Here is a 26,136-nt window from a genome sequence, read left to right on the forward strand (position 1 = left end):
GGAGTGCAGTGGCGCGATCTCGGCTCACTGCAAGCTCCGTCTCCCGGGTTCCCGCCATTCTCCTGCCTCAGCCTCCTGAGTAGCTGGGACTACAGGCGCCCGCCACCGCGCCCGGCTAATTTTTTGTATTTTTAGTAGAGACGGGGTTTCACTGTGGTCTCGATCTCCTGACCTTGTGATCCGCCCGCCTCAGCCTCCCAAAGTGCTGGGATTACAGGCTTGAGCCACCGCGCCCGGCCCTAATTTTTGTATTTTTAGTAGAGATGGGGTTTTACCATGTTGGCCAGGCTGGTCTTGAGCTCCTGGCCTTAGGTGATCTGCCTGCCTGGGCTTCCCAAAGTGCTGGGATTACAGGTGTGAGCCACCACGCCCGGCCCAATGAACAATTCTTGGTCATCATCTTGCATCACCTTCCGTCAACATGGCGCATGGCTGGTTACTTCCTCCCTCCGCCCACTCCCAGTTCTCCACCTGCCTCCCTGACTGCTCCTCCTCAGTTTCTGGATCTAGTGCTCCTTTCTGCCTCCTCAATGCCCTTGGGGAGGGGCAGAGTCTTCAGCCTTCTTCCTTACACTGTTCTTCCCCTATGTCAAGGCTCATCAAAGTTCAACACACACCGAGTCACCTTGAGAGCTTGTTAAAACTCAGACTCCTGGATCCATCTCCACGGCATCCTGATGCAGTCTGGAGAGTGGCCCGGGAATCTGTGTGTCTAACAGGCACTCAGGTGCTGCTTTGGACGCAGGTCACTGCACTAAGCTTCGCATTCGCAGGGATCCAGCGAATAGCAAGCAGCCCCACAAACACACCAAACACTAATGACAACCCATTTACATCTCCAGCCCAGAGGTCACTGGGCATCTCTGTTGCCCCCAACCCTAACCTAATCTAAGCTCCCCAGTACTCTCATCTCAGAAGAACTGCTCAACCTGTGGCCCCAGAAAACCCCAGGATGCAGCCTGCTTTTCCCTCTTCACACGCCCACCTCTCGTCATCAATCATGCCAGCTCTACTTCTAAAATGCAGCCCAATCCCACCTCATTCCCTTGCCTCTCCTTTCTCCAGGCCACTGTTGCCCCCAGTCATCTCCCCACTCGTTCTGCAGCCACGTCCTCACTACTCACACAGAAGCCAGAGCCAAGCTGTAAAACATCAAGCAGACCCTGTGGGGCCCCCAGAGGCTTCCATGGATGTGGAATAAAATCCACACTTCTGGGGCCTGCCCTGCCGACCTCCCTACCCAGTCCGGCTGCTTTCCCCGCACACTGGCTGGGATGCTGTACCTTCACGTCCCATCACCACAGTGGATGACCTTCTAGAAGCTGGAAGTCAAGCAACAGTTGCCCCTGGAAATGTAACCCTTTTCCACGGACGTCAAGGAAGGGCCCACAGGAGCCCGTTACCACGTTGGCCCTTTCTCGTGCTAACGAGGTCGCCATCTCTGGGAAACAAGGGCCATCAGCAGGGACTCAGCTTGTGACACGGCCTGGATCGGAGTCAGGGATCAGCAGGAGGTGTGGGGGGAGCCTGAGCTGCACCAAGACAAGACGTGGCACTGGGAGGGGCACGGTGCCCAGGACTCACCAGAAAGGAGCACAGGAAGATGAAGGAGACGAAGTAGAAGTAGGCAAAGTCACTTCCACACTCGGTGGCGTTGGCCTGCTCATCACAGGCCTGGTTGCTCAGGCAGGACAGCATGATCTCGTGCCAGGCCTCCCCCGTGGCGCTCCTGAGAAGAAGGGCAGAGCTGTGAGGCCCACAGAGACCCTCGAGGGAGCCCGAGCCCTGTGGGGCTGCCAAGCGTGCCCGCTCCTTTGGGCTCCTTCCCACAGAGAGCTCACACGTGTGCAAGGCCTGGGTCACAGATGCTGTTTCTTCAAAGGAGCCTTCGGCACTAGATTTCCAAGCTGACCGTTAATCGGGAAAGCGCTGCTTACTAAAAAATATCTACGGCACCAGGGGCCAACGCCAGGGCGAGCACTTCTTTGTGGACACCACAGGCCCCAGTTGTCCTCCTGACCTCCTCCCAGACACACGCCATCCTGGTCGTCTTCATTTCCAGAAATGGTGACTCTCCTTCCAGCTGCTCCAACCAAAAACGTGGGCATCATCTTTGCCTCCTCTCTCTATATATATCCTGTTCATCAGCTCGTCTGCCTTCGAAACACAGCCAGGCTCTCACCACTCCTCACTGTCCTAGGCCAAGTGATCATGGCCTGCCCTGTGCTACGGAAGCTTCCAAGCTGGTCTTCTCACTCTGCCCTACACAGCAGGAAGCAGGGCCACTAAGCACAGGCCAGATCACGTTCTTTCTCCTCTCAAAACCCTCCAGTGACTTGCCTCACTCATCAGAAATGCCAAAATCCACATGACTGCCCACAGCACCGTGGGACCTGCTGCCCACTCTTTCCCTGACTTCACCCCCATCTCGGTTCCAGCTCAGTCCGCTCCAAGCACCCTGGCCTCTGCTGGTCCTTGAACACCTCAAGAGCACCCTGCCCTGAGCAGCCACCCTGGATGCTGCTGCACGGAGTCTGTTCCTGGACACAGCCAGCACCAGCGGCTTGCAGGGTACAAGTGGGTCAGAGGCCTGGGTCTCCACCTCCATGTGTCTGTGTGGTCAGCCCTGGGCATAAGCTGGGCCCACTCCTCACTGATGACAGCCAGAGGCAGGGGTGTTCCTGCAGGGCTGCTGCTTCAACCTGTGCCGGGCCTGACTGATAAGGGTGTTCCCAGGCAACACAATGTTCAGGGAGAAACAGAAAGCCGTGAGACCAAAGGCCTCAAAACTAAGGCTGACTTCATAGGTTTGCCTTAAATCTTCTGTGGCATGAGGCAGAATATTAATAAATGATGAAATAAAATTAACACAGCAGCTAAAGCCCAGGCAAACAACATCATCTGGGGACAGTGTCAGCCTAAGGGTGCTTGCTTATCTTATGCAAAGAAACAAGAGTCCAAGGGGTCTCTCCAGGCAGCTCAGCCAAGCAGGTCTGGGTCTGCGCTCGCCCCAGCGTGCATCCGCAGGCAGGGTGGGCTGTGTCGAGCAGCCCCCAGGGCTGGTTGTGCAGCAGCCCCGTGCAATTGCAAACATGAACTGAAATGGTAAATCCCTAAAAGAGCTCCTTCCTTCTGTCCTAGGTTCATGAGTGATAAACTGTGGAAGACTCAGGAGGCAGGAAAACACATTCGCCACTCCCCCCTGCTCCCAAGTTCACTCTCAAACCAGGACGGCCATAGCACCTGTTCCGCGCCCAGAATAGCAGCTGATGCTTAGCCCTCTCCTGGGCACATCTCCGCCAGGAGACCTCGGAATGCCCAGAAGCTTGTGCCACGGCCTCTTGGCCCCTCCAGGTTCTGCCTGTTACTTGGCTTGGCTGCATCCAGGAGCCCAGGGAACAGCAGCTCCCATGAGAGATAGTGGAAAATAAAGGTGTGTTCAGACCAGCAGTTCTGGCCAGTTGGGTTCCTTGGGCCACTGAGTAGCTACAAACTCTGCTGGCAGCAGTTCCCCCTATTGCCCTACTGCCCTTGATCCCACCGATCCCTGTAATCAACAAGGTCACAGGTGGAAAGCTGGAGGCCGCACATCACGAGAGCCCCCGCTAGGCACCTCTGTCCTCCCAGACCTCTGCCTGGAGCCTCACTGGAGGCCCCCAAGCTGCCACCAGGGAGCACAGATGAGGCAGCAGAGGCCGGCCTGGCCCAGCGCTCCCAGGATGACCTCCCTCAGGGCTTCCCTTCAGCCTATTCTGAGATTGGGGCCTTTGGAAAAGATGAGCAGAGAGAGGGGAAGAACCAGAAAGGCCTGCTGAGGGGAAGCCAGTGGGGTTGGGGAATTAGAAGTGGGCGGTCTCCGTGGTTGGCACCCACCCTTCTTCATCCTGAGTAAAGCAGCCACTGATGGAAGAACGGACATTGGCCTGGGCTGACCGAACAACACACCTGAACAGCAGCATCAGGGCTTGCAAAAATGTCCGGAAGTTGTTGTGGCGGTTGATGCTGGTGTCATCATCCAGGGCAATATTCCCAAACACCTGCAATGGAGAAGAGCAATGGCACGGACTCTGCTGGGTCTGCAGGAGCCGCGGCAGGTGGACCAAGCCAGAGAGGGTGTGCGAGCCACACAAGGACCCCACATGAGATGGGCGGCTGCTCTCCCCAGAGAACTCCCACCCGGGAGAGGCCAGTGCGCGTTCCCAGTATAGACACCCTCTCAGTGGCCACACGTGTGCCGGCTCCAGCTCCGAACCTGTCCACAGATGCAAGTCCGAAACACTCCCAAGAACGGCCCCCAGCCAAGCTTGCGAGGCCTCTGCCACACATAACACAGGAAGTGTTTTCAAGTGGGATCATCAGCGGCTCCAAAGCAGGCATTATGTTGGTAACAGGTCTGATAGATCATGGGAAAATGTCTTTTTAAAACATATGCAATAGCACGAGGGGCTTTTTATCCATTTTAACTGACTTTTCCACAGGAAGAAATGCAAATGGGTCAGTAATTGTACTCAGCCCAAAATCTGGAATCTGGCTGCAAATGTATGAACTATCCACAGAGATCAGTAACGTCCATGCTCTGTACATCCACAGACCAAAGCAGGAAAAAAAAGATGCATTGCTTTAAATAGCATCAGATCTCTGCAAATTTTAAAGCAAAAGAACTCTTCAATCCCTGAATCCCTGATACAGAGTTTAGAAATCAGCTTTCAGCAAACCTTTGAAACGCTGGCACCTTCCATCACAAATTAACCCTTGGGTCCCTCCTCCGTCCCTACTGTCAGAAAAGTGGTCAGATGCCACAGATTTATAACTGGGACGCTGCTTGATGGTTTTCAAATGCTTATTCCCAAATAGCTGACAAAGTGTTCTTTGGCAAAATAAAGAAAATCTAAATTATGCAAGCCAAGTTTGCCCAGTGCAAGGATCTGACGTGCTCCTGCTCGCATTCTCAGGCAGTTTTCCTCAGTAGCATGTAACCCCCGCTGTGGGTCAGGCCTGTCCTTCAGCGCGGCTGCCAGACTAACAGAATAAGCGACCGCTGCTGTGCAGGCCACTCAGCAAACGCAGCTGTGCTCAAATGTGCTGCCACCACACAGCCAGCACCCATTCTGACCTGTGCCCTGACACCCTACCATCACTGAGCGGAAGCCCGTGCGGCCCTCAGAACACCAAGGTGCATCCACCCGGAGAGGCGGCAATGGGCCGAGGGCCAGGGCTGCTCCACACCAGGATGGCCCTGGGCAAGCAGCCCCATCTTGTGGCACCTCCTGTCCTCCTCCATAAAACAGTCTTTCTGAGGGTTATGTAAGTTTAGGCCGGGCACGGTGGCTCACGCCTGTATCCCAGCACTTTGGGAGGCCGAGGCAGGTGGATCGCTTGAGGTCAGGAGTTCAATACCAGCCTGGCCAACACGGTGAAACCCTGTCTCTACTAAAAATACAAAAATCAACCGGGCGTGGTGGCGCATGCCTGTAATCCCAGCTACTCGGGAGGCTGAGGCAGGAGAATCACGTGAACCTGGGAGGCAGAGCTTGCAGTGAGCCCAGATCACACCACTGCACTCCAGCCTGGGTGACAAAGCCAGACTCTATCTCAAAATTAAAAAAAAAAAAAAAAAAAGAGTAGGAAAAGAGGATTATATAAGTTCATAAAGTGCTCAAAGCAGGATCTGGCTCATAGAGAATGTTCACTAAGGATCAACTGATTATGACGATGACTTAACAATCATGATCAGTGCCCCTCTGCTCCGGTGGACGGGAGGCTGGGACCACGCTCTGTCCCGAAGGGGAGCACCCACCTGCATGCCGATGATGGCGTAGATGAAGAACAGCATGGCAATGAGCAGACACACGTAGGGCAGGGCCTGCGGAGACAGGGGCCGGTCAGCTACAGACGCCTCCCGGCCACCACGCCCAGGCCTCGTGCTACAGTGGCTGGGCCTTTGAGGTCACACAGACCTCAGCCTACTCCAGCTCCATCCCACTGGCCACCCAGCCCCTCCACCAAGTGATGCCCCGGTTTCTTTATCTCTAACACAGAGTCGTGAAACCCACCTCAGGGTTCTTGTAAGCGTGACCAAGGGAACCTACGGGTAACTTAAAATGTCTTTATAAATGACAACAGGACAATGCATACAACCACGAGACCGGCGTGCCGTGCCCTCTCCCAGCCTCCCAAAGGAGGGGCCGCTGTGGTGGGGGCGGGGAAAGCAAGACAGAGGAAGGGGACAGAGAGCACGGAGGCCCCCCGCCTGGCCCACCTTGAAGGACTGGACAAAGGTCCACAGCAGGATGCGGATGGTGTAACCCTGGCGAAGCAGCTTGATCAGCCGCGCAGCTCGGAAGAGGCGGAGGAAGCTGAGGTTGATGAAATTGTTCTGCAGAGAAGAGGAATTGTTCTCTGACCTTCAGAAGCCTGAAAGCGCAGGCAAGCTGCTGCCACCCTACAACCTCTTCCCACATCCCTGTGGCCCCAAAGAAAAGTGGTTAAAAAGATTAAAATGAAAAGTCTGCTTCACAGTCTAAGCAGCAATCGGCCACCAGAAAATCTTCCAGAAGTAAAGCTTGTCCTTGCAAATCACTTCTCATGCAGCAGATCAGAGAAAACCTCCTTGGCTCTAAGGCCTCTCCCCACCCCCCACCGTGAGCGACAGAGAGAAAAGTTCTCCCAGGCATCTCTGCGGCCGGTGAGCTGGGAGATCACCTGTGGCTGGGCCCCCAGCAGTGACTGCCTCTCGCAGGACACGGCCAAGCTGACCACGTGCTGGGCATGACTGCTTCTCCACCGAGCACCCCTGAAGGGAGCCCCGCCCAGGCTTCATGGCCATGCCCTTTCCTTCCTGGCTCAGACAGCAAAGCCCTTGCTTGCTGGACCCCAGCTGGGACCTGGCAGAGGGGCAAACACTTCCTCTGAGGCTGCTCCAGGTGTGTGCAGACAAGTTATGGAAGGTACAGGTGTTCTGCTGCTCACACCACGGAGGCCACCTCTGCAATTCACGGTCAAACAGGCCTCTGCTCTAGAGAACCCAGGCTGTCTAGTGTAGCTCCCTCATCCAAGGCGCTCAAAATCAAGCACAAGGATAAATGGATAAACCCGGGACTCCACAGATGACCTGGGAGTAAAGCCTCTACATGGTCTCAGGGCACTTGAATTACTGTATTGGCACATCCCTTTCAGGGAAGCAGGCTCTGGGGAGGCGTCCATGCACAGATGGGGATGCTTGTGGACCCAGGAGGCTTTCTGCCCTGTCTACCTAGAGGTCAGGTGCCCACACACAGCCTGAGAGCAGCTTCCTGCCACTGCAGCATTTAAAATATGCAAGCAGCTCAGGCTCAGAGACACGTTTGTGTTGTCAGATTCAGTCATCAAATAAAGAGAACACAGATGTCGAATGAGACAGCAGCAGCAGGAGCACGTGCAGGCGCAGAGGTGGTGAGGGCCTGGCAGAGCGTCCCGCCTCTCCAGGGCTACCATTATGTGGGAATGAGGCATCATTGGAGGGGTGGGCCTCACTCTTCCTTGGAGGGACAGTGGCTCGACTCGTACTCAGAGGATCCTCTGCCTGGGTCTGCCACTTCCACTCGCAGGGGCAGGATGGCTGACGACTCAACTCGAGGGACTGGCTCTCAGGCGGGATGCTGGAACTGTGGGAGCAGGACTGGTTTTGAATGATATCCATGGCCAGTGGGCACAAGGACGGGCTATGATCCAAATCAGCAAGGCGGCAGCAGACCTCAGGGTGTGACCCCAGAGGGCATCACAAGTGTACCCGTAGCTCTATAACCTGCTTGTGCCAGGGAAATAAAATCTCCGTGGTAGACAAGATGGCCAAGAACTCTGGGCCACGAGGACCCACAGAGAAGCCAGCCATCTTAGAAACATGGGTGCAGGGGTGGAGGGCCGCAGTCTCCAGTGTCAGGAGACCCTTATGTAAGATGATGAAACAGAGCCAGGGGCTGGAGGATCCCACTCTGAAACCATGTGCTCAATGGGTCTGGAGGGGCAGTGACTGGGGCAACACAGCACCCACTGGTTCATAGCATGGTCAGGCAGCGGCACAGACAAGATTTCCTGAAGACACTGGGGAAAATAAAGGTTGCCACATACGAAGGAAGGACTGGAAAACAACAGGGCAGGTGAGAGGTGCGTGGAGAGTAAGTTTGTCCAAATGACTTAACACATGAATGCCAACCTCAGCCACCATCACTTTCTGCTTTTCTGGAGACCCACATTCCCCTCTTCCTCCTGGCTTCTCTTGGGGCTCCCGTGGGTACTCAGGAGAGGCTGGGGGCAGGAGATGGGCGCCCTGGAGAGCTATGAAGACAGACGGTGACGGCAGCCACAGATGTTCGAGCACAGCGTGGCAAGCCAGGCACCATGCCAGCTGCATGCAGGACAGCAAGGGACAGAAGCACACGCAGCACCATGCCGTGCACCTGCACCATCACCTCTGGTCTCAGCCAGCCCCTCGGAGGCAGACACAGCCTGCCCCATCCTCACAGAGTCCATGACCAGCCCGTCAGAGGCGGACACAGCCTGCCCCATCCTCACAGACTTCCTGACCAGCCCCTCGGAGCCGGACACAGCCTGCCCCGTCCTCACAGAGTCCATGGCTTCTGTTGCAGCCACACCTACTTCAAGGTCAGGCCCTCCCTTACTTGCCCCTGAGAGGGAAAAGGTCTGTGGTGCCCCAAAGGCACATCATTGTGCCCTCAACATGGCGGCTGACTCACCTTCATGGGACAATGGTCCCTAACCCTTCAATCCTCACCTTTCTCATTCACAAAGTAGAAACATGGGGATACCCAGTCCAGGAGGTGGGGAGCACTTGAGAAAAGGGATTTAAAATTGCACTTAGCACTGCGGGACACCATGCCACGACAGTGACCCACTGACCCTGTATCCAAGACCACCACAGCCTCTGGCCAGAGTCACACGGAAGTGAGGGCTTGTCCCAAGTGTCGGTTGGGCACCCCACCCAGATGTGTGGGCCACGATGTGGGCCAGGTACCACGCCAGAGGACAAGGCCCAGCAGGTGCAGAAAAACTGCTGTGTGGCTCCCATTCAGTCGTCGTTCTAATGAGACGGGCGACTGAAGACGGGAAAGCGACGTGCACGTGCATGAGTAACACATCAGGTGTGGATTGTGGTGGAGAGGGAGGACAGGACAGACAGTGTGGGGAAGGGCTCTCTGAGGCGGTGACACTGAGCAGGGGCCTGACTGGCACGAGCTGGATGCATGCAGATGACATCACCTGGGTGTTTCTGCAGCATCAAATGGTATTTTCTCAAAACGCAAGCTCTTCCGTGCAACTGTGAATCGCTGTATCACAAACATTCACTTCTACGTGACTCTCAAATATCTTCTACTTTACATTAATTTCCACAGTCACAGCTAAAGTTTGGTCGGTTACCAACTATCTTGGCTCTAAAATTCCTGAAGACCCAGCAGGAAGCTCCGGTTGGACCCGCACTCCACATGAGCTTGCTTACCGAGGCACACACACAGTTCAGTGACATGCGAATGGGGGAGCCTGGGCTCCACTGCCTCTAGGGGCAGAGCCCCCTTCTTTTACTCAGCCCTACAAGAACCCTTCTGAATCATGAAGACAAAGACTCTAAGCCCTGCCCCTGAGCCCTGAACCCCCGGCCTGACCCCGCCCACCCCAAGGCAGGTCAGTCCAAGAAGGACAGATGCTACAGGGGACTCTGCAGAGGCCACCTGGGCAGAGCTGAGCCTTCTCGACTGGCACGATGGGGACACAGCAGGTGGGAGATGGCTGTGCAACAGGAACCATGGACTCGCAGGGATCAGGGACAAACTCATGTCCCGCAAAGCCTCCCCAAATCTGAGCCAGTCCCAATAGGGAAAACTGCCCTCGACATTTACCCACTCCAGAAACCCCACCTCCCTCTCCTTGGGCAGGTCTCAGGGAAGCCCCGCCCAAGGCCAGTTCCCAGAATCAAACCGCTGCCAGGAGGGCCCTCAGAAGCCCTGCTGGACGCCCAGAGCTGAGGGAGGGAGCAGGCCAGAGGTGAGTGGGTGCAACCACATCCAGCCACACGCCCAGAGGGCAGGGGGCTAGAGTCCCAGGAACCAGAGGGCAGGAGGGGAGCTGAGCAAGCAAATCAAGGACTTGCAAGAACCGTTCAGAGTTGTGAAACCAACCGTTTCCTACATGTGATGTTTTCATGGATGGATATTTGCGTATTATTTACAAATTGGGGAGGTGTGAGCAGCAGGTGCACAACATACAGACGGAGACATGGGTTTTCGCATTGTATGTTGGTTGGATGGCGTGAGTCAGCAGGTAGGTTAAGGTAAATCAAGAACAAAAACAGAAAACAAAAGAGAAAAATGAGTCATCAACACAAGCAAAAACTCAAACTCTGATTACTTAACTACAAAATTTTAGGATTTTGGTAAACTGCATATTTTTCTTAAAATGTATCAGATCAAAACATATTTTTGAAGTCTGTAGGTTATGCAGACAAGGTGGCATTCATTTGCATTCTTGTTTGTAATGCAAATCCAAAGATGACTCACAGACACTTATTTTTTTTTTATTTCCAGGCAAAGAAATCAATGTCAGTTTCATGCTTGCTTGGAGCCCTCTCTCTGGGTGCCCTTGCTAAAACTCTATTTTGATTTTTAAGTTGGGGATGGGAACTGACAGTCATATTTTTGCCTAAGAAAAAAAAGTGCATTCACAAAGTAAACATATGAAGTGGCTCCAAATGAAAAACAGACACACAGACAAAACAAAGCACCATCAGTCCACACGACGGCTTTCCCTTCATCTTTTCTCCTCCAGGCAGAACAGGAGACGACCTGGGCTCCAGGAGCAAGGGCGGCCAGGGGACACCTGAGCTTTCCAACCGGCAGCTCTCAGGCCGCCACCTGCTGGTTGGGTGTCCAGGGCTGGCAGGGGCTGCCAAGGAGGGCTTGCTTGAACCAGGGTCTGAAACGACCACAAACAGCCCCAGGCTCGACTGTCTCGCAGCTGAGGGACGGAGTGTGGGTTATTCTGGCTGCCTGCATTGCAGCAGGCATCTGCCTTGTATCAAGGCCTCTGCCCTACGCCAGGGCCTCTTTGGGGCGTGGGGAGGTTTCCCTAGAACCCGGCTGGGCACTGGGGCTCTCTGCACATCTCTGATGTCAGCCCGCAGTCCGCAGTCCTCGCCCCTCTTGGAAAGGAGCCGCACATGCAGAAACCACCCCTCCCCACCAAGCTCTGTCCTTACAGCTGGGAGCTCAATGTTTCCATCACTTTATTTGATGAATAAAGGTTTCTGTTTCCAAAGAGGAGGCCTCAGGAGTCAGCAATGTGGCCCACCTGTGCCTCTCGGAAAGCGCACTGGGACTAACTGCTTCTGGGCGAGACGCACAGGGAGGAGGCAGCCATGGGGAAACACAACACCAGCGCTAGGGGGACTAAACTTCCCTGATTTTTCTGATTAAATGGCAGGTTTCAGCTTTTTTGCTTGGATTACTCACATCATTAACTTTTTTAAATCACAAAGCATGTCACGTAAAAGATTACGCGTAAATGTTCTAAAGAAAAGTAAAACCAGGTATCTGTACATATTCATCACCCAGCTTTACGAACGGAACATCACCATCACTTCTGAAGCCCTTCTTGGGTCTCCCTGCCTCCTCTGCAGATGCAGCAACTACCCTTCCTTCTTGTTAATCACGGCTTGTCTTTTCAGCTTTACCATAAACTCTGAAAATGCATTCTGTTTGCCTGTTCCTGGCCTTTGTTCTGGGATCCGGCCGTTCGCAGGCTTCTGTGACTTGCGCACACCTGTGTTCTGACAGCAAACTGTTTCTGAGAAGCATCCACACTGATGTCACTGGAAAGGGGCGCACACACAGAAACCCCCCAAAGCTGTGTTTCCAGTGGGGAGCTCAATTTCACATCATTTGTGTATTTTCACTGCTATGCGGCCCTTCACTGCATTAGCAACGCTAACAACTGGTACATTCTATTACCGACGGGCACTCGGATGCCTCTGGTTGGCAGAACACTGGTGCCAGGAACACTGGTGTGAAGATACCTCTGGTGGTCATCTGCGCAGACGCCCTCTGGGACACACGCCTAGGAGTACAGTTACTGAGTGGTAAGCACCTGTCCAACTTTCGAGGTGCTGCTGAGCCCTCCCAGAGGCTGTGCCAGCTGGCACGCCCACCAGCAGTGCCAGAGTTCTGGTTATTTAGATGTTTTGAAAGAGTCTTACTCCGTCGCCCAGGCTGGAGTGCAGTGGTGCAATCTCGGCTCCCTGCGACCTCCACTTCCTGGGTTCAAGAGATTCTTGTGCCTCAGCCTCCCGAGTAGCTAGAATTACAGGGGTGCACCATCACGCCTGGCTAATTTTTGTATATTTAGTGGAAACGGGGCTTCACCATGTTAACCACGCTTGTCTCGAACTTCTGACCTCAGGTGATCTGCCCACCTTGGCCTCCCAAAGTGCTAGGATTACAGGCCTGAGCCACTGCACCTGGCCTTCTCTTCTTTTAAAAAAATTTAATGTCAACATTATACTAGCCTAGTTAGAGAATGTTCACTCTTTTTCTGTTCTCTAGAAAAATCCGTTTAAGAGTGGAATGATCCTTCCTTATATTTTAGGTAGAAACCTAATGTGTAAGACCACTAAAATCTGGTGTTTTCTTTATGGGAAGATTGTTTATTGACTCGTCTTCTTTAATGCTTTAATAAAGAACCATTTAGGGTTTTTCTCTATTCTTTTGTCAGATTCGGTCATTTACATTTTTCTAGTAATGTGTTCACTTACCTCGGTTTTCGAATGTACCGGAATAAACTGTTCACAATATTCTCCTTCACCTTATTCACGTTAATCTGTCCTGTACCTGCCGTCATGACCCTTTTCTCTGCCTTACATCATGTATTTCGCCTTCTTATTTTTCTTTGATTAATCTTGCCAGAGGTGTGTCAATTTTTAAGTCTTTAAAGAACCAAGTTTAGACTTTGATTCTCTCTAGTCTTTGGTTTCTACTTTCTTAATTTCTATTCTTAGACTTTTCTTCTACTTTATTGAGCTTATTCTGTTATTCTTTTTCTAACTTTTAAAGTTAGATGCTAAACTCATTAATTTTTTACATTGTTTTCTTTTCCTAATATAAACATTAAGGTTGTGAATTTCTAAGTACTGCTTCAGCTATCTCATGAGCTTTAACATATAGTATTTTCATTGTTTTTCTGTTGTTTATATTTTCTAATTTCCATCATTTCATCTTTTACCCATGACTTAGTCAGGAATTTCTTTCCTCAAAAGTGAGAAGGTACCGTTAGTGTTTCAGCCACACAGACCCTGTGATCACTTTGCTTCTGTCCACACCGGCTCCCAGTGCACTTTCACACCCAGCAGCGGCAGTCTCTCCTTCTCCCTCTGCCTCTCCTCCTGCCTCCCCGCCTCTCTCTCTCTCTCTCTCTCTCTCTCTCTCTCTCTCTCTTTTTTTAGAGATAGAGTTTTGCTCCGTTGCCCAGACTGGAGTGCAATGGTACAATCATAACTCAGGGCAGCCTCGAACTCCGGGGCTCAAGCGATGCTCCCACCTCAGCCTCCCAAAGTTCTGGGAGTACAGGCTTGAGCCAGCGTGCCCGGCCCACTCGAGTCTCTTGATGTGGGATTCCCACAGGCTGCCAGAACCTGCTTTGCATGAGGAGCCCAGGCTGCACTCTCCTGCCCCTCACTGGGACAGCTCTGATGTGGCATCCACCCCACCCTCAGAGTCCCCCTGAAGGAAGGAGCCCAAATTACATGGAATTGCTTGAAACTGGATCTCTTCCTTATCCAACTGCCGCCCTCCTCACCAACTATTCCTGGAAACACTTCCTAAAAAATCACATTTGGATCACAGGTTCTGATCCAAAGACAGGTGGCACCAGAGGTGGTTCCTTGGAAGCTGACTTGGAAGGATGGAGCCCTTGGGGAGTGGCTCACTGGCCAGATTCTCCTCTGCTGGTGGGCGGTAAGTGAGGTGACAGTAACTCCCGGTGTGCTGTAGCATTAAAACTGCTGAAACCTTCATCTTGGGTAAATCTGTAAAGGGTTGAAAGGGGTGCAATAATGATGCTGCAAGACATCATTAGCATCCACAGGCTGTCAGGAATGGGCACTGCAAGGACGGTAGAGCTGGTGAACCATAGCTAACTGCCCCCAGTTACTCTGGGGAAAAAAAAAGTTGTAAGTGTAAGTTGTCAATTAGCAACTCCAAGCATAACACAAATGTGGTCTGTGGTGGATTGTGCTGACCAGCCTGGGACTCGAGGGAGGACCAGGGCTCTGGAGAGGGCTCCACAAGTTTCTCATGCTCCAGCGTCAGCACCCGCAGAGGGAGGGCAGGCCGGACATGCAGAGCAGGAACACCAGTGTGGGCGTGCCCCCAACACAGAGTTCTCAGATGCCCCGGGACTGCCTGGGCCTGCAGGAGCGTCCCCTCCCTGCTGGAGGACCTCACTTTGTCTTGCCTGAACACCTGCAGGAGTCTCAGTGAGGTGGATGCTTTCCACAATGGTGCTCACTCTCCCCAAGATCCACCTCACTTCCCACGCTGGCCACTAGACTCACAACTCGAGTTTTCACACAGCCCGACTGGGGAAGCCGTGGTCCTGCTGAGTGAAACCCAGGCTGCTCAGTGAAGGGCTGTGTGATGTAATGGGTATGTGCGGGAGGAGTGTGGGAGGACCATGGTGGGAGGGACTGGATGAGGATGGGTGGAAGACAGGCTGGATAAAAAACTATTTTTAATGTAGGGGAGCTTTCTCCCATGACTCAGGATCCAATGCCCTGGCAAGGGCACCTGAAGCAGGTGCTAACAGGCTGCGGGGGTGACTCCCAGGAGCTTGGAAAACCTCATGGCCCACATTAAATGAGGTGGGGGGTGCCAGAACGGCCTTGGCAGATGCTGAGCACAGGACCAGAAGGCTCAGAGAGGTGGGCACGCTAGAAAGAACCTGTCATGTACGATCTAAGTGCCCATGAGCCAACCAGCTTCTCAGAGCATTTTGGGAGCAGGGCACTGGCATCACGCACAAGGTCCCTGGTGGTTATCTCCTGCAGGCCAGGGTTGATGGGAGGAGACACTGTCATGGAGCAGGGATTCTTTTGGGCAGAAGAGAAGGCTCCGGAGCTGCAGAGGCTCCATGGCAGCCCACAATCACACGAGGCTGGCTCCCTTCCACAGCTGGCTGCCTGGAACCACTACAGTGGGTGGCAAGGCCCCAATGGCAACCGAAAGCCCTGACCTGCAAAGGTCCACGGTGGCAGCTAATCAGCCGTGACACTCCTAGGGCAGGACAGAGGGGCAGCGCCAACAAGGATGCTGCTTGGTGAGATGAACGTCCGTAAATATGGAACTCAAAGGAATCCAAGTAGGTGAGCAGAGGCTGGGATCAGCCACCACAGTGGACAAACACACTCCCTCCCTGTCTCTCAACCAGTCCGTTTTCAGATCCAGGGTCCATAGCTTAGAGGAGAGACGGGGCCGCCTTGCAGAAGAATCCTGCAACACAAGAGGGAGTCTAGACAGCAGTCATTCATCTGCCCCTCCCCAAGGAGATCTAGCTCGTTTACTTGAGAAACTGCACACCGGAGAAAGAAGAATCCCTGGATGTTTTGAAGGCTGTGGGATACGAGGTCCAAGATAACACTGGTGCCAAGGAACTAAAATGAGATTGTGGCTCCATGTCAGTGTGCACAGGGGCCAGGACACCAATGAATCCCTGGCCCAGGCCCGTCTCTCAGTGGTCTCGTGTGCCCGGGCAAAGCTGGTGTTCATTTGCCTTGTCCTAACTGGCAGAATGCGCCACACTGGCCCCTCGACATGTGAATTCGACACAACAATAGGAAAGTCCTCAACACCGACACCCCCCAGCCAAAAGAGTAAATTATAACACTGCATCCAGTATGGAATGGAGAGGTTAGTGCCACCTTGAATAATTAAAAGACAAAGGGGTGGTTGGTCTACACCTTATTCCCATTTAATTCACCAGTATGGACCGTGCAAGGAAACTGGATCACAATGGATCACAGTGGACTACTCCCCAAATAACCCAAGCACAGTACCCAGTGCTGTGGGAGATTCGATATCTTTAAAGAACAGAACTGCTCAGCCTCTGGGACTTGGCACACAGGTGCCAATCTGGTGAGCACACTCTTCAGCAGTCACTGCTAGGCAGGGTCAGAAGCAGTTTGCATGCACAGCAGACATTCACAGTCTGACCCTATGTCACAACACAGTCCAAAGGGACTCTTAATCATTTAGAATTCTTATTTTTATTTTTCAGAGACAGGGACTCACTTTGTGGCCCAGGCTGGAGTGCAGTGATGCGATCACAGCTCACTGCAGCCTTGACTTCCTGGGCTCAGGCGATCCTCCCACCTCAGCCTCCTGAGTAGCTGGGACTACAGGTGTGTGTCACCATGCCTGGCTAATTTTTTACATTTTTTTAAGAGACAGGGTCTCGCCATCTTGCTTAGGCTGGTCTCCAACTCCTAGACTCAAGTGATCTTCCTGCCTTGGCCTCCCAAAGCCCTGAGATCACAGGTGTGGGCCACTATGCCTGACCAAGACATTCTTCAGAACACCACACTGGTCCACAACATTGATGACGTTGTATTACTTAGATCAGATGCCCTGACGTGATAAATCTTATAAGGATTCATGGACCTTCCATGTCAGTGAAGTTTTTAGGGGCCCGGTGGTCTGGGCTATGCCAGGACAAGGACTCCAAGGTAAAAGACAAGTTAGTGACTGCCCCTCACACTTCTATTGCAGGTAGGCTGCTTTGCGTTCTGGAGATGGTATAAGCCACTCAGGAAATACTGCTGTGACTCAAAACGCTGCCACGTTTGAGAGGTTTCAGAGCATGAGTGGGGTCTCTAACAGACCCATGACGTGACAGCAATGGCCCTGCCACTTTGGCCACAAAACCCAGCAGCCCCCAGGGTCCCTGATGTGTAATGTGGTAGGTAAGGACACGGGGTGAAGTCCTGGGAAAGCCTCCACAGATAAGTCAGTGCAGACACCTAGCATTTGGGAGCAGGCCACGCCATCTACAGAACGGAAGCGTAACGAGAGGGCCCAACCTAGCTCCTGGCCCTGGTGGCAGCTGTGTGTCACCAAGAGACACCACTGTCTATGACACCAAAGCATCTCCCCATAGTGGTGTGCTGTCAGACCACCACAGGCCCAGTGAACAAGGGAAGGGCTCCTGACCTCTGTGACCAAACCCAAGCATGTCTAGAGGACACAGCACCCAACATGTGGCCCAATTCCCCATGACATGCATCTCCATTGACCAATGACGTCCTCACCTCACTCCCGCCATCACCATGACACGCACCTCTGTCGACCATGCCGTCCTCACCTCACTCCCGCCATCACCATGACACGCACCTCTGTCGACCATGACGTCCTCACCTCACTCCCGCCATCACCATGACACGCACCTCTGTCGACCATGACGTCCTCACCTCACTCCCGCCATCACCATGACATGCACCTCCATTGACCAATGACGTCCTCACCTCACTCCCGCCATCACCATGACACGCACCTCTGTTGACCATGACGTCCTCACCCCACTCCCGCCATCACCATGACATGCACCTCTGTTGACCAATGACGTCCTCACCTCACTTCCGCCATCACCATGACACGCACCTCTGTCGACCATGACGTCCTCACCTCACTCCCGCCATCACCATGACATGCACCTCCATTGACCAATGATGTCCTCACCTCACTTCCGCCATCACCACGACACGCACCTCTGTCGACCATGACGTCCTCACCTCACTCCTGCCATCACCATGACATGCACCTCCATTGACCAATGACGTCCTCACCCCACTCCCGCCATCACCATGACACGCACCTCTGTTGACCAATGACGTCCTCACCTCACTCCCGCCATCACCATGACACGCACCTCTGTCGACCATGACGTCCTCACCTCACTCCCGCCATCACCATGACATACACCTCCGTTGACCAATGACGTCCTCACCTCACTCCTGCCATCACCATGACACGCACCTCTGTTGACCAATGACGTCCTCACCTCACTCCCGCCATCACCATGACACGCACCTCTGTTGACCAATGACGTCCTCACCTCACTCCCGCCATCACCATGACACGCACCTCTGTCGACCATGACGTCCTCACCTCACTCCCGCCATCACCATGACATACACCTCTGTTGACCATGACGTCCTCACCTCACTCCCGCCATCACCATGACACGCACCTCTGTCGACCATGACGTCCTCACCTCACTCCCGCCATCACCATGACACGCACCTCTGTCGACCATGACGTCCTCACCTCACTCCCGCCATCACCATGACACGCACCTCTGTCGACCATGATGTCCTCACCTCACTCCCGCCATCACCATGACATACACCTCTGTCGACCATGACGTCCTCACCTCACTCCCGCCATCACCATGACATACACCTCTGTTGACCAATGACGTCCTCACCTCATTCCCGCCATCACTTCATAGGGATTCACTACAACTTAGGGGGAAACGCAGACCTGGCTTGTGGATGGGCTGCTTGGTGTACTGGTGCAGGCCTCACTACAGCCTCACATGGGAACAGCCTGACAGACAGTGGTGGAGCAGAGCCCTGGGCAGGGTACCTGGTCAGCTCTGTGTGTGGTGGAAAACAAGCAGCCTGTGCTGAGGATAACAGGGTCCGAGGCAGGCACAAACGGCTGGTCAGGACTCTGGAGGGAACAAGGTCTAGGGGAGAGGCAGACGGACAGGCTTTGGGAACAGGCAAGGGGTACCGGCCTTTGTTTTGCGAACCAATGCTCACCATGGGGCGCTAAAAACCAAGCATTGGGATAAGTCGACCAACAGATATCAGCTAGCCTCTGTCCTCACCAGCCCCAGTGTCTACACAGCAGACCTCTGGATAGGGTGGCCATCATGGCCAAGAGCCTCTCAGCAGATGATCCAGCCATGACCACTGACGATTATCTACCTGGGGTGAGCAGACAGCAACACTGGGCCTCCATTTGGTGCCATGCCTTGTGGCTGTCAACCAGCCACCTAGTGGTCAGCCGACTGTATCAGACCTCCTTCTCCTGGAAAGGGCAGTGATTTGTCTCAACCGGGATCCACCCACATCCCAGGTGTGGGTTTGCCTTTCCTGGTGCAGCACTGTGGCAGCGCTAGCATCTCAGGGCTGGTGTCAGAGATTTCCCAACACAGGATTTCATATAACATCAGCTCGGAGCACACGCAGGGGATGCATGTGAGCCAGGTGACCTCAGGGTCCACTGGACCATCTAACGCAACACCACTCAGGAGATGCTGCCCTGACCTTAAAGGCAGAGACAAAATGCCAGCTTGGTGAAACATTCATGGGGTTGGGCTGCCATATTTCAAGAGGAACCAATGGCCAATCGATGGCACTGGGTGCCCAATCAGTAAAATGCACGGATCAAGGAAATGGTGAAAGGAGAAGTGGCCCCTCTCACCATCGCTCCAGAAACCCAGTAGGAACTTTGTGCTCATCTTCCCCAAATTTAGGTCTGGCAAATCTAGAAGCCCTGGTTCAAACAGGTGGAGAAGGTTCTACCACCCAACACAAAAAGCCATGGTGGCCACCTGGTCACTTGGGGCTGCTTGTGCCAGAAGGCCAGCGGGCATCACAAAGAGTGTCCAGGCTGGCCAGATCACCTGACCCTCATTATTGTGACGGGCAGAGCTGCCACTGCATAGTTCTGGGAATCAGGGGCTTCACTGCGCCTTTCTCCATGCTCCTATGAACATGCTCCTAGCAGCAGTCTCCACTGTGACTGGATTACTACAGCAGCCAGGATTGGACAAAGGAATGGCAGCAAGTAGGGACTTGGGATGCACAGGGCTGAGGGTCTGGGTCACCAGGCCACCAGGCCAGCAACCAGTGCAGCAGAAGGCTGGCCACAGGTCAGGGGCTCTAGAAAGGGTGGTGGGGGGAACGGGATGATGAACATCAGCTCTGCTTGGACCAGCACAGCAGAGGCAGCTCTGCTCCGTCTCCCAGACACCATGACCAGCACCATCCTGAAGAACGAGCACAGTGAACCCAATGTGAAGTGTGGGCAGAACAGGAAGGAGCCCTGGCACTCTGGCAGGTCCTCCCGATGGTGTCAGACGTCCCTTCAGCCCTAATAGTTTGGGTGCAGAGGCTACTTCACAGCACTCGTGGCTTACTCGGGGAGCCGGAAGCATCTGAGAACTGACACCCCAGGTGCAGCCCTCAGCCTAATGCCTTGCGGAGGGTGCAGAGGCAAACACATTGCAGTTCCCTTTCCAGCAGGGATAGCTCTGAGGTGCGACCTAGGCTGCTGCCAGAAGTCCCTTGGGAGATGACGCACACCGACCCACCAGGACGGCTTGGGACGCAGCATTCTGGTCCTTCTCTTCCCACCCATTTCCCCACGCCCTCGGCTAGTTTCTACTGGGAACACCACTTAAGACGTAACTTCCACGTGAGTGCTCATTTCTGCATCTGCTTCTCCAAAATTCAACCTAAGACCAAACAAATGAGGTTTCTGCCATTTATCTCCAGAGTAATGTGTTGTACTCAAAAAATGTTGCTTTATGATCAGACGCTGTGGCATTTGTTGAGACAAGCTGACGTCCCAGCACTGGGCAATTTTAAGGCATAATCCACATAGCTTTGGTAAGAATGAGTATTTCCCCACATATAAAGAGAGAGAGAGAGAGAGAGAGAGAGAGATGGTGGGGGCAATATTTTAAAATATAAATCCTTACGGGTTTCAGTTTATATATTTTCGATACCACCTTGTTAGATACACATTATACAGATACAAATGTAAGACTCACATCTTCTTGGTTACTTGCTACCATGGAGCTCCAGGTAACTCTCAGGCCCAAAAGATGTTTGAGAACCACTTTCTTACGCAAGAAAGAACATCTGCTGAGGTAACACCCAATCCCTAAACTCCACCCCTGGAGCGAAGCCTCCACATGTCCAGGGGGTCCATCCAGGGGGTCCTGGGGAACCCAGGAAGAGGCCAACACAGGGCCTGGAGATGCACTGAGGGGAGCAGCCTCTAGAAGGAAACCACCTGGGGACGCTGAAGGAGGGACAGAAATGCTACTTACCGCAATCTCTGTTACTAAAATATCAGTAATACTTCCCAACACAGTGACAAAGTCAAAGACATTCCAGGCATCTCTGAAATAGTTCTAGGGAAAAAGAAAAGCAGTTAGTACCAGCGGCTGATGAGGGCTCTGTCGGCAAAGAGGTATAGGTGGTGGCCCCGATCAGGAAAGGGGTGAGGGTGACAGACACAGAGCACAGGGCAGACGGGCCACCCCAGGGGGCACGCACAAGGCCAGAGCTAAGCAGATGTCAAAGCCAGGGACACAGATACCTCTGGGCCTGGGCAGAGGCAGGACTAAGGGCCATGTGTCCAAAGAGGAAGAACCCAGCCCTGCCGGCCTCCCGGGACCTCGGCTGGGGGCAGAGCTTATGCAGCCGAGAGGGTCAGAACAGCCCCTTCCCCAGAGCCCCTGTAGTGTCACATATACTCTGGGTACTTGGAAAATTCCCAGCTCCAAATTGTGAGCCCCCAAAGGTCGCCCTACAGACGGGGAGCCAGAATGCAGGCTGTCAAAAGGCAAAGGGGGGACCAAAGCACGTACCAGCACCCCAAAGGCAATGATCTTCAGCACGCATTCCATGGAGAACATGGATGTGAACACGATGTTCAGGCACTTCAGCATCAGCTCGTACTCATAGGGTGCATCATAGAACTGCCCGGGGAAGACATGCTGTTGGCCACGGGTTTGGCAGCCCCAAGACACCCCATCTGGGACCACCATGACCAAGCAAGGGGGACGGACAGAACTCCATGCCTGCCCAGGCCTGGGACACCCCTTCCTGCTCTCCACGAGTCCTCCCAGAACCTCCCCACCGTCCCAGCCCACAGACAACAAAGGGGAACAGGATTCCACAGGCATCCCGTGCTGGCCAGGGTGCAAGGCCATTCCTCTTTGGCTCATGCCGGGAGGAAGAAGGCTGACTCCGCTCAGCCTCAGGGTCAGATCCCAATCCCTAGCAGCGCCAGCTGCCCCCGTGCTGAGCCCCACACACCTTCATCATCAGCACCACGGTGTTGAGGGCTATCATGGCCATGATGAAGTACTCAAAGGGTGGGGAGACCACAAATGTCCACGTCTTATACTGGAACGACTGCCTGTTTTGGGGCATGTACCGTGTCAGGGGTTTGGCGCTGATGGCGAAGTCAATGCAAGCCCTCTGTCAGGGGAGAAAGGAGCACAGAGACTCAAAAGCAGAAAGCCTACCCTGTGACGTCTACTGCACCAGCCCCGTCTCACCAGCCTCACGGGGAGCCCTGATGAGAGAGGGCAAACCGAGGCAGCCCAGACCTTCTCCAAGCAGGCCTCAACCCACCAAATCCAGTCCCTCTGCAGGAGAAAGGAGGCCCTGCCCCGGTGTTGGCAGACAGTGGCAGCCAAAGCTGACCCGGCTGTGAGTGACTTGTGTGCAGGAGGAAAGCCTGACAGTGCTGCTCACGCTGTCCACTGCAAGACTCCACAGAGCGTCCACCTACCTCGTTCTTCTCCAGGCTGCATTCAGACATCACCTTGTCCCCCTGCTCCTGGAAGGTGATGATGATCAAGGCCACAAAGATGTTGACAAAGAAAAAGGGAAAGACCACAAAGTAGACCACGTAGAAGATGGACAACTCCATGCGGTACCCAGGGCTCGGCCCCTGCTCCTCATAGGTGGCATCCACGGAGTGTTTCAGCACCCTGGGCCAAGAGGACAGCGTGTGTCAGGGAAACCCCCAAAGGAGACAGCCCTAAGAACGCAAGACCTGCACCACAAGGATGGGTCTGCTTCCACGCCTGAGCCCAGGGATGGAGGGAGGAAGGGAGGCCGAGCTCAGGGACTGCCTGCCCCAGCTACGGAGAGCAGGATGAGCACTCACATGGGCCAGCCTTCTCCCGTGGACACTGTGAACAGCGTCAGCAGAGCCCAGAGCACATTGTCGTAGTGAAAGTCGTATTTCTTCCACTGCCTGGGCTGAGCTTCCACTTCCTCCTTCTCATAATCCAAATACTGACCCCTGGGAATAAGAACATGGGAGGTTAGAGGGCAAACACAAAAGATCCAAATAAACCCACGTATCAACCGACACTGAAGAGAGTGTTGAAACCACTCCGTGCGGAAAGAATGGCCTCTCCAACAGACTGTGCTGGGACAACCGGATGTCCACGTGCAGAAGGATGAATGTGACCCTGCTTCACTCCACAGACAAAAACTAACTCGCGATGGATTCAAGACCTAAGTGTAAGGAGCTACAACTACAAAATGCTTAGAGGAAAACAGGGGCAAAACTTCATGACCTCAAGTCTGGGAATGGATCCTTAGATGTGACACCAAAATCATGAGCAACAAAATAAAAAATACAGAGGTAAATTAGGCTGCATCAAAATCTGACACTTTTGTGCTCAGAGGACATCAAGAAAGTAAAAAGATAAATCCACAGAATGGGAAAAAATACTTATTTCCTAATCCTCTGTCTGATAAGGGAGTTGTATTTAGAATACGTAAGTAACTATTCTAATAAATTAAAAAAAAACAAATAAAAAATGGGTAAAGGATCTGAATAGACACTCCTCTGAAGAAGATACACAAATGGCTATTAAGCACATGAAACGCCACTCAACACCAGTCGTTATCAGGGAAAGGCAATTCAAAACCGCCGCGAGACACCACTTCACGCCAACGACGATGGCTGTAAGTTTAAAAATACCAAAACTAAAAAGATGGAAAACAACAAGTGTTGGCAAGGATATGGGGAATTCAGAACCCTCGTGCATTGCTGGTGGGAATACACAATGCTTTAGCCACTTTGAAAATAGTCTGGCATTTCCTCAAACAGTTAAACACAGAGTTACCCAATCACCCATTAATTCCACTTCTAGGTACATACCCGTGAGAAGCGAAAACAGATCCACACAAAAATGTGGACACAAATGTGTACGACAGCATCATTTATAACAGCCACAAGGTAGAAACAACTCAATGTTCATCAGCAGATGAAAGAATAAGGAAAATGTGGCAGAGAGCAGATATTCAGCCGTAACAGGGAACGAGGCTCTGACACAGGCCACTGCGTGGGCAAACCTGAAAACATCACGTAAAAGGAGCCACTCACAAAAGACCACACGTTGTATCATTCGGTTTACAAAAAATGTCCAGAACAGAGAGGGTTACAGAGATAAAAAACAGATTCCTAGTTGGCTAGGGGTGGGGACAGGGACGTAGTGGATGATAGTTAAAAGGTGCGGGTTTATTTTTCTTTTTTTTTTTTTGAGGTGCTGAAAACGTGTTCTAAAATAGACTGTGGCGATGGTTGCGTGTACCTGTGAATATACTAAAAACCTCTTAATTGCACACTTTCAGTAGATTGTTATAAACAAACAGTATAATGTGTTAGTTATATCTCAATAAAGCTGTTCTTTTGTTTTTCATTTTCGGTTTTTGTTTTTTTTTTTTTTTGAGACAGAGACTCGCGCTGTCACCCGGGCTGCAGTGCAGTGGCACAATCTTGGCTCACTGCAACCTCCGCCTTCCAGGTTCAAGCGATTCTCCTGCCTCAGGCTCCTGAGTAGCTGGGATTACAGGTGCCCGCCACCACACCTGGCTAATTTTTTGTATTTTTAGTAGAGACAGGGTTTCACTATGTTGGCCAGGCTGGTCTCCAACGCCTGACCTCATGATCCACCCACCTCAGCCTCCCAAAGTGCTGGGATTGCAGGCGTAAGCCACTGTGCCCGGCCTAAAGCTGTTTTGTTTTTGTTTTTGTTTTTTTAAAAACCCCATTACACTGGGTAAGATTGACCTTTTCAAATAAACAACGCTGGGGGAATTGGATATCTATCATCAGAAAACGTATCTTAACCCATACCTCACGCAACACATAAAAATCAACTTCCAAGTAAATTGCAGATCTTAATATGAAAGGCAAAAATAACACTTTTCAGAAGAAAACGCAAGAAAACATGCCTGGCCTTGGGATAGATTTCTTAAACAGGATATGAAGAGTACTTAGCATAAAAGAATAAAAAGGATTAGTTGGACTATATTAAAATCAAGAACTATGGTTGGGTACAGTGGCTCATGCCTGTAATCCCAGCACTCTGGGAGGCCGAGGCAGGAGGACTGCTTGAGCCCAGGAGTTCGAGACCAGCTTGGCAACATAGCAAGACCTCGTCTCAACAAAAAATTTTAAAAATTAGCCAAGCATGGTGGCACGTGCCTGTAGTCATCCGAGCTACTCAGGAGGTAGAGGAGGGAGGATTACTTGGGCCTGAGAGTTCGAGGCTGCACTGAGCTGCAATAGCAGCAATGCACTCCAGTCTAGGCGAAAGAGTGAGATCGTGTCCCAAAAAAAAAAAGAAAGAAAGAAGAACTTTGTTTTTTAAAAGACACCATTAAAAGAGTAGAAAGCACCATTCAGAGGAGGAGAAGACGTCCGCAATCTGTACGTGTGACAAAGAGTTCCTGTCCAGAACATTACATGATTCCTGGTAACCAACAGGAAAGAAGCAGACAGCAGACACAGGACCACAGGCAGACACTTCCAAAAAAGAACACCTAAGCAGCCAATCCCCCTAGGAAAGGGGGCTCAATCTCACAAGTATAAAATTAAACCATGGTGAATGACCACCACACCCAGAAAGGCAAGACAGAAAACACCAAGATTTAGCTAGGATGTGGGGCTGGAGAGAGCGTAATTTCACACAAGGGCCTGGCAGCATCTACTAAGGCTGAGCACACACACACCCAGGACCCAGCAATTCCGCTCCTAGACAGATACATCTCCCTGAACTGCTACTGTTCCCGGGCGGACATGTGCACGTGCAGCCGCGCTCCCAGCCGCGAACAGCCAAGTGCCCACCACTCACCAGTACAGGAGGAAGCTGCACGATATTCACACAGAAGCTGCTGGGACGCTGCTGCGTGGGCAGGAAGACACTGTGGGTATTGCCTGGCCCGGGGTCCACACAGGCAGCTACCCAGCTTTCCCCCAGCTCTTCCCC

The 26,136-nt window shown here is 52.7% G+C and overlaps 1 protein-coding gene across 21 annotated transcripts in view; it reads right to left on the bottom strand.

Annotated features, from left to right (window-relative positions):
* CACNA1B (calcium voltage-gated channel subunit alpha1 B) overlaps nucleotides 1–26,136 on the bottom strand; it is a 251,926-nt gene that overhangs the window by 45,091 nt on the left and 180,699 nt on the right. For 17 of the 21 annotated variants that reach the window (XR_012424018.1, XR_012424020.1, XR_012424019.1 and 14 more), the window contains 9 exons: nucleotides 23,016–23,153; nucleotides 22,635–22,836; nucleotides 22,154–22,318; nucleotides 21,703–21,813; nucleotides 21,160–21,243; nucleotides 6,260–6,376; nucleotides 5,798–5,863; nucleotides 3,946–4,037; nucleotides 1,585–1,729 (listed from right to left, as the gene is read on the bottom strand). Coding sequence is in view for 16 of the 21 variants with exons in the window: in XM_074015801.1 (XP_073871902.1) it covers nucleotides 1,585–1,729; nucleotides 3,946–4,037; nucleotides 5,798–5,863; nucleotides 6,260–6,376; nucleotides 21,160–21,243; nucleotides 21,703–21,813; nucleotides 22,154–22,318; nucleotides 22,635–22,836; nucleotides 23,016–23,153 (1,120 nt within the window). In the remaining 5 variants the exon portion in view is untranslated. The other 4 variants (XM_065530890.1, XM_074015805.1, XM_074015804.1 and 1 more) reach the window with 4 other exon arrangements.

Source organism: Macaca fascicularis, chromosome 15 (genome assembly GCF_037993035.2).
Source record: "Macaca fascicularis isolate 582-1 chromosome 15, T2T-MFA8v1.1".
In the NCBI taxonomy this organism is placed as follows: Eukaryota; Metazoa; Chordata; class Mammalia; order Primates; family Cercopithecidae; genus Macaca; species Macaca fascicularis.